Source organism: Rattus norvegicus, chromosome 1 (genome assembly GCF_021556685.1).
Source record: "Rattus norvegicus strain SHRSP/BbbUtx chromosome 1, alternate assembly SHRSP_T2T, whole genome shotgun sequence".
NCBI lineage: Eukaryota > Metazoa > Chordata > Mammalia > Rodentia > Muridae > Rattus > Rattus norvegicus.
This window is the reverse complement of record NC_141534.1, coordinates 45,278,285-45,295,027: the sequence shown is the minus strand read 5'-3', so window position 1 is coordinate 45,295,027 and position 16,743 is coordinate 45,278,285. Positions and strand designations below refer to the sequence as shown.

General features: G+C 43.4%; 2 protein-coding genes across 15 annotated transcripts in view; one reads left to right on the top strand and one right to left on the bottom strand.

The window, feature by feature from the left end:
- Oprm1 (opioid receptor, mu 1) overlaps positions 1-16,743 on the bottom strand; it is a 253,689-nt gene that overhangs the window by 133,433 nt on the left and 103,513 nt on the right.
- The window catches only part of Ipcef1 (interaction protein for cytohesin exchange factors 1), a 202,924-nt gene that overhangs the window by 171,632 nt on the left and 14,549 nt on the right, over positions 1-16,743 (top strand). For 4 of the 12 annotated variants that reach the window (XM_087567585.1, XM_087567568.1, XM_087567579.1 and 1 more), the window contains 2 exons: positions 6,596-6,718; positions 6,801-11,320. In XM_087567585.1, the coding sequence (XP_087423711.1) occupies positions 6,596-6,718; positions 6,801-7,001 (324 nt within the window). In that variant the 3' untranslated portion in view covers positions 7,002-11,320. 12 annotated transcript variants of the gene reach the window in all.

Below are 16,743 nucleotides of genomic sequence, written 5' to 3'. Positions count from 1 at the left end.
TAGGTCAGAACATTATAGGAGGAAGACTGTGACTCCAGATTCCATAGACCGTCAGACTCAAGATTCTAGACCTTGACAACACACTATGTTGTCTGACACCAAACAAACAAACAAACAAACAAACAAACAAACAAACAAACACCAAAGGCATTTATCAGCCTCTCTGGTTTGCTGTGACTTCTTGCTCTTCATGGTTAGGTCATGTAAAGGATGATTCCAGTGACCTCTTTCCTCCCAGTAGGGTAGGCCACTATCTCCAGTCAACTCATCTCCCTGAAGTTCAGGAGCTTCAAGGAAGAAGCATTTATTCCTTTAGAATTTCTGTGGTTCCACGGTCTTGGACATGGCTTGGGCATGGCATTCTTCTGTTAGATCTTGTGTGAGTGTGTGGTCAAGATATCCCACAGGCTGTTTTCTTTCTCCACTGGGAAATGTTGATTTCTAGGTTACCAGGTCAGAGTTAGAAGGATTCGGTTCCTTACAGCTTATTGCACTGAGAACCTCAGCTGTCGTCCGTCTGCTGAGTGGAGGCTGACTTCAGGTTCTTCTCAGGTAGACGATATAGGGCAGTTTAACAGCTGAGTGACTGATTCATCCCAGCCAGCAAAGTGCCAGTGACAGTGAGTGAGCAAAGCAGGTGAACCCAGTCACCATAGCTAAATCACCCTTTTTCTGTGAATTATCTGTTGGACAGTAGCCAAATATTAGGGCAACCAATAATCTAGAAGAGGATTCTACACACAGATAAGTCTCAGGAGACAAGGGAAAGATGTCTTCTCAAGGGTTTTTTCTTAAACCCAGTCTTACTGCTCTCCGGTGAGTAGAAAGCATTCCTTTCCATGGATCTCTTGGCATTAGGGAAGTGTAGTGCTGGAGGTCTATGAACTGTAGCTCATGCTTTGTTGCCCAGTGACCTTCAACAGCCAGTTGGCCACTGTCATGTGTAACCTGTCCATGTTGAAAAATTAGCAAGGGCTAGGTTTATAACTCCATGGTAGAGCTCTTACATATCATGTGCAAAGCTTTGAGTTCACCCCCTCAAGTACTGCAGAACAAACAGGAAAAGGTAACCCCCTAAAAAACCCCACAAAAACAAAACAAAAAACATACACCCCCCCTACTCGCTATAAACAGAAACAAAGATCAAGCTATGACTTATTGAATGGATGAGCTACTCAGTGTATGTTTAGTCATAATCAATGATATCATAATTATGTCTCAGCTATTGGGAAGACACACAAGTGGGGCTTCTGAGGTGTATACTGTGAGAGGGTCTTTTCTTGACTTTGGAGTTGGTTATGGAGTAGGCTTATTTTGAGATAATTTCTCAACTACAAACCTTTGTGTTTGTGCAATTTCCTTTACATTTGCTGCACTATAATGAAGTGTTTATTTAGAAATACTGGAAGTCTAGAGCGTGGGCATGTAAAAGTACCAGCTAGTACAAAGATCTCAGGTCCACACTTGTTGTATTTGACATGACAATTAGCTGTTTAAGTAGAGCTGATGGTAAATTTAGATGACCGAGTATGCAGTTTAGGAGAGATATAAATCCAGGATCATGAGCTTACAAGGGGCATGGAAGTATGAGATTATAGAAGCCACCAAGAGTGTTAGTACACACAGAACAGAGGCATAGACAAACATTGGCACTCCTGAACATTCCAGTGTCAAGAGCTTGGGTAATGAGAAACCGTTATAGTGCCAATCAAGGGACAAGGACAATCAGGACAAGGACAATCAAGATCATATTATATTATAGAAGAAACCAGATAGATGTGTTCCAGGTGGAGTGGTGGCCAGCATTTTAGGAATGTTGATGAATATGAAGATGGATGACTAAAAACATGGAGGTTACTGATAAGCAGCCCTGGAGCAGGTTCAGTGGTGCAGTGGAGATCAAAGCCTGGCAGAAGAGAAGGACGACTACAAAGGAATGGGTACAAGGTCACCAGGACAAGGAGAAGAATGGAGCATGAGCCAGATGGGGTTCGGAGAGAAGTTTCAAGGTAGAAGAGATAACAGTGCAGGAGAGCCAGTGAAGACTAACAGGACACACGAGAATCAGTGAGGATGCCAGTGGAGATGGGAGACTGACAAGTCATTGGAGAATATTCAGAGCATGAGAGAGGCTGTGGTGTGGTGCCCAAGTGGAGAGGGTAGCCTATGCTCAGAGAGAGGCTATGGTGCCCATAGCCTGTGCTGAAAGAGAGAGAGAGAGAGAGAGAGAGAGAGAGAGAGAGAGAGAGAGAGAGAGAGAGAGAGAGAGAGAAACTGTGGTGCCCAAGTGGAGAGGGTAGCCTATGCTCAGAGCACAGATCCTTCCTTCATCTTCTGAACAGGAAGGCAGGCGCTGTGTGTTCTTGCTGATGTGGGTAGTGGGAGAGGGAGGCTTGGGAGTGCTTTCCTGATTGCTTTCATTTTCCAAAAATACAGAACCAAGTTATTGGCTGAGTGGTAGGAAGGAGGTTTGCAGTTTAATGCTAAGGGCTTTCTTCTTTTTTATTTATGTGTGTATGTGTGTGTGTTTGTGTGCATATGTGGATGTGTTTATATGTGTATAAGTGTGTGTATGTGTGTATAAGAGTATATGTATGTATATGTATATGTATGTATGCATGCATGTATATGTAAATGTGTGTATGTTTGTGTATATATGTATATGTGTATGTATATGTGTATATGTGTTTATGTGTGTATATAGTATGTATGTGTATATGTGTGTATATATGTGTGCATAAGCATGTTTGTGTGTCTGAGCGTGGTCATGTATATACAGCAGTGCCTATGTAGAGGCAGAGAGCAGTGTGTTGGTCTTCACCTTCCACCCTGTTTAAGATAGGTCTCCATTTAGTTTTCATCTTCTCTAGGCCTGTTAACTGTGAGATACTCTCCTGCCTCTGCTTCCCATCTCTCTGTAGTTACATGCTATCATGCCTGGCTCTATATGAGTTCTGGGTACAAACCTAGGTCTTTAGGCTTGTGTGGCTGGTACTTCTTTATGCATTGAGCATTCTTCCCGCCTGAGTAAGTTTTAAATAGTCATTTGGCGAGCACGAGAGAGAAAGAATATAGAGTATGACTACTGGGTGGCTCTTGGTGAGCATCCTCTCTCCCTTTCTCTCCTTGGAAATGCGGAGGTCAGCTTTATTATTACTAAAATCTCATGATTCTGTACTAAGTGATATTCTTCACAGCCCAATGATATGACTCTTCACAGATTCACCATGGCTGTCTCCTTTCTGCTCTTGTGTCCTGGCTTCCCCTTCCTCCTAAAACCCTCCCCAGTTTTAGCAATTGCTCTTTTACTTTCATATTGATTTCTCAAAGTATTTTACATATGAAGGAAGGAACACATTGGATGCTTGCGGTTTTTTTTTTTTTTTTTTTGCTTTGTGTTTACTTAACCCATGCTTTCTCATTCTATGCCTCAGATGATAGGATTCCATTCTCCTTTAGCACTGCATATATTTAAGTTTTGGCAGGCCACTGGTCCTATCAGAGAAACATGTCTGTCCTCATAAGGCCTTCAGTTCAGAAGGGGAAGACAGAAGTGTGGCCTTCTGACCTTTCAGGCTGACTGGTAGTTTTGAGCTTGAGATCGGAGTAGTGAGCATGATTGTAGCATTTGGGCTGTGCAGAATGTTCCCTGGGGATGGTCCAGGGTTCAATGGTGAACAGGCGCTTACTGTCTACATGACAGGAGCCAAGAGTATAAGGATGGAGGAGAGGCATTTTCTGTCATTTTCAGGAGGCTTGGTTAATTGATTAATGAATCGTGTGTGTGGGGGCCATACATGTGGAGGCCAGAGGAAGAAGTGGGGCTCTATCACTTTCCACTTTTTGCCCTGAGACCGAGCTACTTGTTGAGTCAGAAGTGACCTTTCTGTTGAGGCCGACTGTACAAGGAGCTCTCCAGTTCCACCTGTCTCCGACCTCACTGCAATGCTGAGGTCACAAGCACAGGCAACCAACCTGGCCTTTTATGTCGGTGCTGGTGCTTCAAGCTCAGGCTGTCTTAGGGTTCCTATCGCTGAGATGAAACACCGTAACCAAAAGCAACTTGGGAATGAAAGAGTTTATTTGGCTCACACTTCCACATCACTGTCATCGTTGAAAGAAGTCAGGACAGGAACCTAGAGGCAGGAGTGGATGCAGAGGCCATAGAGGGGTGCTGCTTACTGGCTTGCTCCCCATGCCTTGCTCAACCTGCTTTCTTATAGAACCTAGGACCACAAGCCCAGGCATGGCCTCACTCATGGACCCCATCCACATCAATCACTAATTAAGAAAATGCCCTACAGGCTTGACTAAGCCTGATCTTATGGGAGCATTTTATCAATTGAGGGTCTCTCTCTGATAACTCTAGTTTGTGTCAAATTGAAATAAAGCTAGCTAGAACACAGATCCTTAAAACTGCTCAACATAGAGGCATTACCCATAGAACCACTCTTCACCCCCTTTTAGGTTTTGGGACAGATGTCTAAATAGACTACAGTGAATTCTAGGCTTTGACCCAGATGGGTATAAGAGCATGAAAATAAGGGTGTTTGGTTGAAGTTGCAGGCTCAGTTTTCCCCTGAATTTGATAGCTGGCAGTAAGTATAAGCTAAAGAGGTGTAGAAGAAGATGCTCCAGGTAGCTCAGCATTTTGGAGGTGAGAACAAAATGGACCAATAGTCAGTCAGTCTGTCTGTCTTCCTTCCTTCCTTCCTTCCTTCCTTCCTTCCTTCCTTCCTTCCTTCCTTCTTTTCTTTTCTTTTCCCCTCCCTCCCTCCCTCCCTCCCTCCCTCCCTCCCTCCCTCCCTCCCTTCCTTCCTTCCTTCCTTTGTTCTTATTCTTTAATCCTTTTTTACAATCTAGTTTTCATCCCACTCCTGGCCTGCCCCCCAACCACTCCCCATATCATACCTCCTCCCCACATCTCCAAGAGGATGTCCGCACCCCCTCACTCCTGCCACACTAGACCTCCCCACTCCCTAGGGCCTCAAGTCTCTCAAAGGTTAGGTGCGTCTTCTCTCACTAAGGCCAGGGCAGGCAGTCCTCTGCTGTGTAGGTGTCAGGGGCCTCATATCAGCTGGTGTGTGCTGCCTGGTTGTCGGCTCAGTGTCTGAGTGATCTTGTGGGTCCAGGTCAGTTGAGACTGCTGGTCTTCCCTTGGGGCTGCCCTCATATACAGGGAGGCAGCTTGGCGTGGAGGGCCAGCAAATGGAGCTGGGGTTCTTGAGAGCCTGGTACTTAATGAGGGAAGTCATGAGGAAGACTCAGCATGTAGAAGGATCCCCACATTGCTATACAGAGTGTGGATTTAAAGTAGGGGATCAGAGGTGAGGACCTGCTGGCAAGCCAGTGTTTTGTATTGCACTGTATGTGCCCAATTAGAACGATGCCTCTATAGAGGGAGAAAAATCATTTGTGATAGGAATCACATCTCCGTTCTTAGGTTAGAACCAAGCCTCTGCTTAGGCTTTTTACAGCTCCAGACAGACACCCCACTGGGACATCATGAGGCCATGGTTAACAGGGTTTCTTACCTGGGAAGTGAGTTAACATCAAAGCAGGCATTGGCAATAGTGGGGCTATTGATACCCTGCCCACCCTTTCCCTTTCATTGGCTTCTACCCAGGAATCAGAGCCTGGCTCCGACTTCCCGTGGAGACCTCCCCTGTCCTCAGAAGTGACAGACTCTCACTTCTCCCCACATAGGCTCTGCTTCTCTTCAGAGAGCCCTACACAAGGTTTCTCTGGTGCTGTCAGAATCCCTGCCATCAGTTGTCCCTCTCTGTCTGTCTGTCTGTCTATCTGTCATGTTAATAAGTCTCCTAATAAGCTCCTTAGTCCCCAGTAATCAATCTCAGTGCCATCTCAAAACACCCAGTCCCTTCACAAACCTAATAATTATCAGGGGAGAGTGCCGCACTTTTTGTGGATGCTGATTATATTTTTACTCTATTCTTTCGCTTCAAATTTGAGTGACTGATTGTCCACGAAGTGTTGATAAGTTATTTTGTACTGGCATGCATGCTGTTCTGTTGGAAGTTAGGTGTCTCATCTTTGAATAATAAACCATACTTTTCATATATAAATCTCTGTGTTAATAGAATATGACTGATTTTAAAATAATTGAAAATCTACAAAAATTAAAAAAGATCAATTTTTGTTACCTTATGTCTCAGGTAAAGTGTTCTGTTCCAGTTTTAGTTAGTGAGGTTCGGATGGTCAATGAAATATCGTCTGTGTTCAGCATTCACTGAGCCTCAGGAGGCAGCCAGCACCCAGTGATACACTAATATGGAGCCCCTCTGTGCTGTGAGGTAATAGAGGGGTGAAAGGCAGCAGCCTAGAAGACAGACTGTTTTTTTCACTAACTTTGGGGTGAATATATACAACTTCTTATGACTCCAGCCTGTGAAAGATGTTGAGCCTGACCTCAATGTATTGAGAGATTAGAATATTAATACGCCAAACCACGTTGGTAGTGTTGCGGCGGATGAGCCCCTATGTCTGTGACAGGACTGAGGAAGTTGACTCACTGAAGTTCAGGTCCTCACGAACTCACAGATGCCCCTTTCCTTCCTGTTTTCTTCCCGGCCAGTGCAAAGAACATGATTTGGCTATGATCAACCAGCTGCTGGATGACCCAAAGCTGACAGCCAGGAAGTACAGAGAGTGGAAAGTCATGAACACCCTGCTGATCCAGGACATCTATCAGCAGCAGGTACCTCAGGACCCTGAAGTCACCCCTCAGGAAATCATGAACCCCACCTCTTCTGACTGTGTGGAAAATTCTCTTTGAGCAGATGCCGGGACCCTACCCCCATTTCTGTTACTATGCCATTCTACAGGATGCTGCCAAGGGCCTACATTCTGCTTATAAGGAAACCCCATACCCAGTTCCTGAGACATCATCCATCCCTCCCAAGGATGCAACCCAGGTGAAGCCAGTTCTGATGCAGTGGGAATCCTGGCTCCCACATGTGACATTCCTAATACTGGAGTAGAGTGATGAAGTTCATCTGAGCAGGCACATCTTCTGTGCTCCTACTGAGAGCTAGCAGGAATTCTAGGCTTTAGGCAGGATGTCAAATGGGTAAACCCCCTCTGTTTGCTTTCAAGAGAATTACAACCTGTCACAGACAAAAGGCCCAATTTCACTAGGGATAATAATTCACATTATTATTTTGTTTTGCAAAAGAAGCATGTAGAACTGCCTTTGGTGGGCAGCGGAGTTCTTCAAAATATTGCTAGTGGAGGAATTTCCTCCTTATTGGTGACTGGAACTGGACACATGTTGGCATTTGTGGAGCACAAGGCTCCTTGTAACGTTGACGTTCTACTTGGTAGAGCACCTTATTTGCAGAGTAGAGCATGGTGGGGGTGGGGTATGAGAGCCCAAGGAGAAGGTATTCTTCCTGTTCCACTCAGAGGGCAGCTTCATATGTTCATGCTTTGCCTAGGGTAGGGGATGTGATTAATGTGCCCTTACAATGTCTAGGAGACAGACCATCACATGACCATTGGAGACATTGGTGCCCCACTCCCAGCTTCTTTGAACAGTGGTAGGATATTGATACCCACTATAAGGAATGTTATATTGAGTTCATCCCTGCCTGTGCTGCCTAGACCCAGCATGAGTTTATGTCCAGTTTTCCTGGGATCCAAATTCACAAGGTTATTTCTGAATTGTTCTTAACTTGGAAAAGAACCCAGACCAGCAAAACAACAAACCAGTTAAACAGGATCATTTTATTTTTGTATGTTTATGTGTCATATCGTGTGAGGTGTGAACAGTGGTCTATGTTTCTTATTTAAATATATTTATAGAAATGCAAATTATAGTGTTTTAAAAGAAAATGTACTACTATTATTTGTTGTCCAATATATATATATATATTCTAGAAGCATATCCTTTTTGCTTGAGAAAAATAAGTATAGTAGTGACTTACTGGAATTGTATTGCACTATGATATATGAAGAATGCTCAGGAAATCTTGAGAGAAAACCACAGGAGCATGTATTAATACTTACTAATTTTCTGAATGCTTTCTTTCCATTTCCTATCCTCACCTCCAGAGCTCTTAAATTTCAATGCCTGTTACACATCATTTTCTTAACTAGCACCTTAGGATAGCTCTTCTATTCATAAAGGTTATGCTTTATGATATTTATGCCACGAATTATAGACCCAAAGGAACACATCTCATGAACTCTTGGGCCAAATAAAATACAAGTAACACAATTCCCAACTAAATATTTATAAAATTAAAGTTTGTTTTTGAAGAAATCTCAAAGAGAAACAATATATTAATCACAATGACAATTTCTAAATCATAAGCATAATTCACTAAGTACCCATATGAGTCTCCTCTACCCTTTGAAAATTGTTGACATATATATTCATATAGCATCAAATGTGGCTTGACAAATTCATATAGAAGTAGCCACCTGATCTATATCTATAAAGTAAATATAAAGAATTGTTTAATATTTCCCTGTACTTTACCAAGACTTTTTTTATACACTGAAATGAAAAACAATCCTTGCCTTAAGAGAGAAACATAGACCAGGAAGCAAAGAGAAGCTACAGGATTCATTAAGTTGAAAGACGAAGCGTCGAGATGATCTGGGAGAGGGCACGCTGGGTCTTCCACCTGGATCCCAGCAGTTGAAGAGGCTAATGCCTCTTAGGATTGATTCCTCCTGCGGCCAGCAGCTGTACGGAGGGCAATGCTTAGGGGTACACAGTGAAAGGAAGCATTGGGGGAAGGTGAATTAACTAGAACAACCTTAGCCTGTGAAAAAATATTCACTCATGTCTTTTTTTTTTTTTTTTAGCAGCACCAACTTCTAAATTTCCATCTTCCCCCAAGTTGAAGCCCCGAACTCTTTATGAGGGCTGATTGCTATATTTAAATGCTTTCCTTTGGCTTTTCATTTATACCCATTTAACTGACCTTTGAATGTAAACTCTTAGTAACATACAGATCTAAAGGCAAAATTGGTTCATGAGATTGCGTGACCAAGCCATAGGGTGATTTTTTTTTCCCCATGCAACTTAAAGAAAGCCAGAGTCAAGTTTCTGCTTTGGTAGAACCAGCCTGCTGAGCGTTCCCACGTCAGTCTCAGCTGTGTCCTGTCTTCCTGGACATGAACCAACCACTCCCCGTTCCCCAATTCAGTAGATAAATACTTTTTCACTCTGTGCTAGGCTTAGTTAGGGAGTAGGAGGTGCTTCTGTGGATACACAGCCTCCGCTAGGAGGGTGAGGACAGACAGGAGTAAGCAGAAGAGTGGGTGACGTGTCCATAGACCCTTGGTGAAGAGAAATCATGAGGAGCCTTCCCTTGGCCTCGAGTCTCTTCCCTGGTTCAAGAGATTTGGGAACTGATCTCTTCTGGTTAATGACTGGGACATGGATTATGGAGAGTCAGTGGTAGCCTAGGGGAGACTGCCTCTGGAATGAACCAGAGCAACTATCTCCGGACACCATGGTGGATCTTTGAACACAAGTCTTTCACATGGTACTGTTAAGGATGAGGATTCTCTGGGTACTTTTTTCCTTGGGGCTGGGAGAAGGATCTTTTCTTTCCTAGTCTGAAGACCCAGATAAGAGCCTGGCGGGAGACCCTCACTAATTGAGATGTTGTTAACACCCATGGATCCCGAATTTTTCTGGTGTTTGGAGGATGTCTGTCATTTGTAAGAGTTCTTAGTTTTCCCCGTAGCTTTAATCTGAGGTTAGATTCAGAGTTCAGAAAAAAGATGCTGGAGTAAATAGCTGTTAGGATTCCAACAGGCCAAAGAAGAGGTCAGGTTTGGAGTCAGATTTTCAGTGTGAACCCATGCCTTATATTGATACAACTCTTTGAAGTTTGCAAACTATGTTCCCCCTTCCCTGCATCCTACCACCCCATAGGCTAAATCGGGGCAATTGTGAACTCTGGGTATAATGAAATGCCTGGCTCAAAGCCCCAAGTGGTACAGCCAGAATCTGAGTTTGAGTTTCAGGTCTGCCAGTCCTCTCTGTGGAGGAGGAATGACTGTCTGGGCATAGCCTGCTGGGGAACCAATGGTCTGACCTGGTTCCCACGTCTATTACACTGAGTTCCGCACACTGGCTGCTGCAAAGGCTTCTGCTGGATCCCCAGAGGCACGCACTGCTGTGAGCAGTCTCTCCCCAAAGGTCCTGCTGCCTTGCCACTGGGTTTTCTGAGAACTAGGGCTTGACCTGATGTGTTTCCTTTATTCCCTTCTGTAGAAGACACTATGTTACCACTGTGAGGACTTTAAGGCCAGAGGATAGAAGTCTTTAAAGGGATGGAAATGCCTATTTTTCTTATTTTTCCTTTTGAGATGTGACCTGCCATGTCAGGTATCAGAGACTTAGGGACTAGAAATGACTCATGGAATCATTTCCTCAGGGAGGCTCCAGACCAGATCGTCATGGAGAGGGAACAAAAGGAAAAGCAAAATAGTTTTCAGTCTTTTGAGGAGAGGCACTCTAGCAATGAAAGCCATATTTCATTTTACGGACACAGGCGTCTTTGTAAAAAGAGAAAGACACTATTTTGACACAGCAATACAAATGATTTGGTACAGAGGGTGACTGTTCAAACGTCACATTATGTTGAAGCGGGTATTGTGTCCAAATGCAGTTTTAGAATGTAGTTCTGCTTCCGGCTAACAGAATAGGATACGTGAAGGAGATTTCTGATCTCTTTCCCATAAAACACTTCTGTAGACATGAGACATTCAGTCCCGGATGTAGGAGGTGACTGCCCACCTAAGGTTTTGTCACCCATAATAGTAAGAGCCCCTCACATTAGATTTTTTACAAATCTCTGTGAAGTGGATGTGGTAGAGGGATATTCCATTCACAGAAACCTAACCTTCTCAGCCACACCATGCCACATGAAAATGGACCCTGCATTTCAAAAGGAAGTTTTCCATTTCCCTTGTTGTAAAGAAACTTAATTGCTCTGTAGTGATGTCTTGTTAGCTCTAGTCCAAAGGGAAGCATGCCCCCATGGAGACATTTAACATCCTGTAATTGAAAACCATGGTTTAAGTCACCACATGTTCTGCTATTGCATGGTGGGGATGGGGTTCAACAGTGCATGGTATTGGGGCAAGATGTTAACGTGGGGTTGATACCTTATCTGTCATTGTGCTTTTGATCATTGTCATCTATCTGTTTTGACGAAACTGAAAACACGAGGCATGCCTCATTTCTCCTGTTCCCTGTTCCCCAGGATGTCTTGTAAGATAAAGATAAAAAGCAAACTGTTTAGTAAAATGGTATGAAAAAAAAGTCAAAATACACTACTTGTGTTCATTTTCTGCCTTACATTATTTCTTCTTCCTTAAAGACTAAAAGTAACAACCCCAAACCAGCCAGAAAAACCACCACCAGCAAAATATGAAAACACCACCCTGAAGCTGGGTTTCGATCTTCAACAAAGGTTATTGCACCCTCTGGTGGTCATAATGAATGTAACAGATCCCAGAGTTGATGTGATTTTTTTTTTTTTTTTGGTTCTTTTTTTCGGAGCTGGGGACCGAACCCAGGGCCTTGCGCTTCCTAAGCAAGCGCTCTACCACTGAGCTAAATCCCCAACCCCTTGATGTGATTTTTAAAACGAAAGATAATTTTATACTGGAACTTATGTCTACACTAACCTTTGTAGTCTTTGTCAATGTCTCTAATTTTACAGACCTATTAACATCATTATTTTAAAACGTGTCATTGCTCCACAAAATTCGACTTGTCTATTCCATTGCACAACACCTACATTATTTGGAGAATTTTTTTTGAAGTGCAGATTTAAGAGTTAGAACAAGCATCACACAAGCTTTTAAAAATACAAAGAGTAGATCAAAACAGAAGAAGAGATTCCTTTCCATTTGTGCCCACTGACCACAGGAAGCTGGCCCGCATTCAGACCTGTTTCACAAACCCCAGGTTGCAGGGTCCACAGATGACGGAGTATTTTCCTTCTCTTTCCCAGTCTTCACCTTTCAGCCAAATGCCGTTCTTCTTCAGCTCTATCCTGTCTTCAAGTATTTTTAAACACCTGCAAAGCCTACCCAACTACCAGAAGCAGTAAAGTTCTTAGTTCAGACAGATCTAGGCGGGGGATGTAGCTCAGAGGTAGCTTGCTTGCCCAGCATGCACAAAGACCTAGGTTTGATTTCTCATGGATGAGGAGGTGTCCCACCATGATGACAGAAGGCCCCAGAAGTTCAATGTTCTCCTCCCTGTTGGATCAAGGTCTGAACTACACAAGACCTTGCCTCCAAAGTGGGCGGGAACTATTAGCAAAAGACATAGGAAAAAGATTACCAAAGGGTGTAGGTACACTGTTTCCAGAACTAACTTCTCCAAGTTTCCAAGTGCTACTGTAGCAGATCATCAAAGATAGTTAGCTGACCCACATTAGTTACTTCGTAGTTCTGAGGCTGGGAAGGATGGCACTTTTTGTAGAGGTTGGGAGGGGTTATTCCGTACAGCTTTCAGAAGCCACCCATGTTTCCTGTCTCTTTGTGTGCTTCCTGTCTGCGAAGTTGACAGTGTCCTATTTCTTTGCACCTCTTTAATCACCTCTTTCTCAGGCTGATCCTTCTCAGTATCTTTGTGTCACAACGGATCTTTTGAAATATCCTGTCACTCAATTTCTACTTTTAATATTCATTTGTCTTCAGTTCCCCTATATAGCCTGCTCATTAAATCTGCGTTATGACATTTGCCATAAATATTCATTTCAAATATCCCGTGGAGTCCTCCATTGGTCATCAATATCTACCAGAGAGTCTGAGGGTTTCAAATCTTTAACAAGATTCAAAGTCCTTTCTAACTACCCGAATTTGACTTTTTTTAAGGTAGGTTCCACCAGGGAATCTCCCTGGCTTTTGCCATCACAGGTATTTAGATGCAAAGGCAACAGCTATTCAGTAACCACGGGAGACTTTTATGACGTCTACTGCAAGGACTGGGTGGTGTTGCTGGCGTTTGACAGACTTGAGTGGTAAGTAGTGACTGAGTAGGCCCTGAGTACCACTGATGAACAGAAGGAAGAGAGAAACAGGCTCTCATCCACTCGCAATTTACTACAAAGTCCTACGGGGAGGTCGGTAGGCAGCCTTCAAAGAAACAGTCAGAGGGCAGGAAGAGTTGAAAGCCAAATACAGGGCTAAATTGGAAACATGACAGAACTTCAAAGAAGACAAACTCTTACAAGAGAAAGAACAAGCCTAAAACTTGAGATGGGGGCTGTCGGGATTCTTCAAAGGCATCAGATTCTACAAGAAGTGCATGTCTCCTTTGTGGTAGGAATAGGCCTCTAGCCCTTCACATCTGAAGACTTTTCAGATTATATTTTCACATGAGGCAGGTGCTGCACAAGATAATGTAGTCTTTTCCAGGAACAAGATAGCGAGGGAATTACTAGGTTGTTTAAAAAAATTTCTTGGCTATTGCTGGGGGACAGAACGGTCATTAGAGATTGCCACAAAGAATATGCATTGGTTAGTAACAATGTGGATGATGGTATGCTAGAATAGTGGCAGAGGCCAGATGGCTACACTTAACAATCCAAGCAATGGGTCAGAATTACTGTAATGGTAACTAGGTTAGAAATGGTGGCCAGTTGTGGTCTTGATCAAGAAATTGCCAGTATAATAAGATATGCCAAGATACAAGGAACTCTAGCCATCAGGTTAATGATATAGGAAATAAGATTAGATACATAACATCAGAGAGTGAGAGTTAAGTATTTGGGTTCAGAGGGGTGGGTCAAGTCAGTCAAGTATCTATCACTCAAAAGTAAAGGGAAAGTGACTGTCTTGCATTTCTGCCAGCAAGAAGGATGCCCTGTGCTTGGTGAGGCTTATCCAAGTTTTCAAGGCAGCAATTCTACACAGAAGAGTTTTCTGACTTCATTAAGTGATATGAAAGTATTCTACTTTTGGACAAGAGTGAATGGTGTGGCAGGAGCAAGCCATGCATGTGTCAGATCTTAACACTAGAAGAGATGTACATAGCACAGAAAGCCACAGCATGGGTTCATTGGAAATCAATCTTAAAAGGAGCACAGATACCAAAGGCTCTGAGTGAGACCACATCATTAAGAGAGAATGGGTAACAAATGCCTCTGGCATGTCATTTAGCCCTGTGTCTAATCAGGGGCACAGGTATCTTTATAGCCAGAACTAACTATCCAGATATAGGTACTACTAGACAGCCATTTGAGGTAGTCCAGAAGCAATCTATCATAAAGTGGAGACGGTGCGTTCAATATTGATTTAAGAACCTGTCTTAGTTGGGGTTCCTATTGCTGAGATGAAACACTGTGGCCACAAAGAGGAGTTGGGGAGGAAAGGGTCTATTCTGCTTGCAGTTTCATATCACTACTTATCATTGAGGGAAGTCAGAGCAGGAGCTGATGCAGAGGTCATGGAAGGGTGCTGCTTACTGGCTTGCTCCCTATACCTTGCACAGCCCGCTTTCTTAAAGAACCTGTGACACCAGCTCAGGAATGATACCCACAATGGGCTGGGCCCTTCTCTATTAATCACTAATTTCAAAAGTGCTTTACAGCTGGATCTTAGGGAGGTATCTCCTCAACTGAGGCTCCTTCCTCTCTGATGACTCTATCTTATGTCAAGTTGACACCAATCCAGCCAGTTCAGTATCTAAGGGGACACAAGGACATTGAACAGGTGACCCTGACAACTCTGTCTATTCTCATGTCTAAGTCAGGTCACATGCTTGATCTCATGGGGACATTTCTCATTGTTTGGCAGAAGAAGAAAATGCCTAAGCTTAATTTGTTAATGGTTGGTTTGCTGTATGATGGGTGAGTATTGTCTCATAGCCTTACCTATGGGTGACTTCCTAAGTTGGTGGTAGAAGAAAACCTCCCAGCCTGGGGAAGGCATGCCTTATGTACCACATGTAACTATCAGTTCTCTGTGGAGAAAGCATGGCCCAACAGACTACACTTAAGGATGAATCTGTGGTAACAATGCCATATATAAGGACCTAATCCCTGTGTTTAGATTTTATTATCCATCAGATACTGTGCATTTCTGAAGACGCACTGAACACTCAAGGGCTCAGAAGGAGACAGCCAAGGGCTGCCTCCTAGCTTTCATAGATGACTACTTTGGGGATTGTGCACTGTGTTCATGAACCTCAGCAGCAGAGGCTTCCACGCATATCCCCTAGGATGCACACGCTAGCTGGGGCTGAAAACTACTACAGCTGGCAAACCTTGTCTGCATGTAACAAAATAAAACTGTGTGAGTTCTAATAAGGTATTTTATTTATTTAGGTGAGACCAATCTGCTGCTTGCCAGCAAGTTAATCAAAATTAGTACCTTTTATCTAGGCCAAGGCCTGGTTATAAGTGACACACAGAACCTCACCTGTGCGGGGGAAAGTCCTTCCTTCTTACAGTGCCTCAGTCAATACAACTGTTCAAAGGCTTCTATAGCATCTGGTCCACACATACACTCCATACAATATGCTTAGGATAAACACAGTATGGTAAGAAAATGAGGCATAGAACACGTGTCTACCTATGGGAACCAGGCACATTCCATACCAGGCTTAGAGTTTAAAAAAATATATTTTAAGGGCTGGAGAGATGGCTCAGTGGTTAAGAACACTGACTGCTCATTCAGAGGTTCTGAGTTCAATTCCCAGCAGCCACTTGGTGACTCACAACCATCTGATGGCCTCTTCTGGTGTGTCTGAAGACAGCTACAGTGTACTTATACAAATAAAGCAAATCTTTAAGAAAATCTACTTTAATAAGGATTATCAAACATTCCCTTCTAGCCCACTATCCAACAGTAGGGGAGAAAGAAAAAGGACAAGGGGATGTGGACCTGTTTAGAAGAAGTTCCTTGGGGGTGGTTTTAATCTCTGTTGTCAGGATACCAACAGTCCAGTTTAGTAGTGTCAAGGCACCCAAACACGAATACCTGGATGCCAGGAGAAGGTCTCTGCTGTGCCTCTTTCAATAAAGTGAAGATCAATGAAGACAAAGATGTGAGACCATGCAAGATCTCTGTCTGTTGAGTCCTGTTTATACTCTCTACAAATACCACATGTTTTCCCTCAGCACGGGTCTCACCTCAGCAAAATATCACGTTGAATCTGCCTCAGCCATACACCATGTGAATCTGCATCACATGACACAACTGTAAGCTTCCACATCACTATACTATTCTGAGATTGCTGGCTTGGAAGAGCTTTGCAAAGCTGTCTTGAAGGTGTAATTGAAGGACCCTTCAGTAGACAATCTCTATTGCTGATGGAGCTTCATCCTTCAAAATTTAGATTTTATTTTTATTTTTAAAATTGTTATTTATTTTTATCTCTTCTTTCTTATGTGTGTGTGTGTGTGTGTGTGCGCGCGCGCGCGCACGCGCATGTGTGTTCAAATTTTATTTGTATGCGTGTGTGTGGGAGTGTAAGCGCATGTCGACAAGTGTATTTGAGATTGGAGTTTAGTATTGAATATCTGTCTTCATGTTCTATCCCCTTTATTGTTTGAGAATGCCCCTCATTGGCCCAGAACTCACTGATTTTGCTAGGATTCCTGGCCAGTAAGTCCCATGGGTCCACTTGTTCCTGCCTACTCAGCTGTGGGAGCATAGTATATGCCCATCACATGTGGTTGTCTCTTTACTCATGGGTATTGGGAATTGAACTTAGGTCCTTATGTTTGCCCAGAA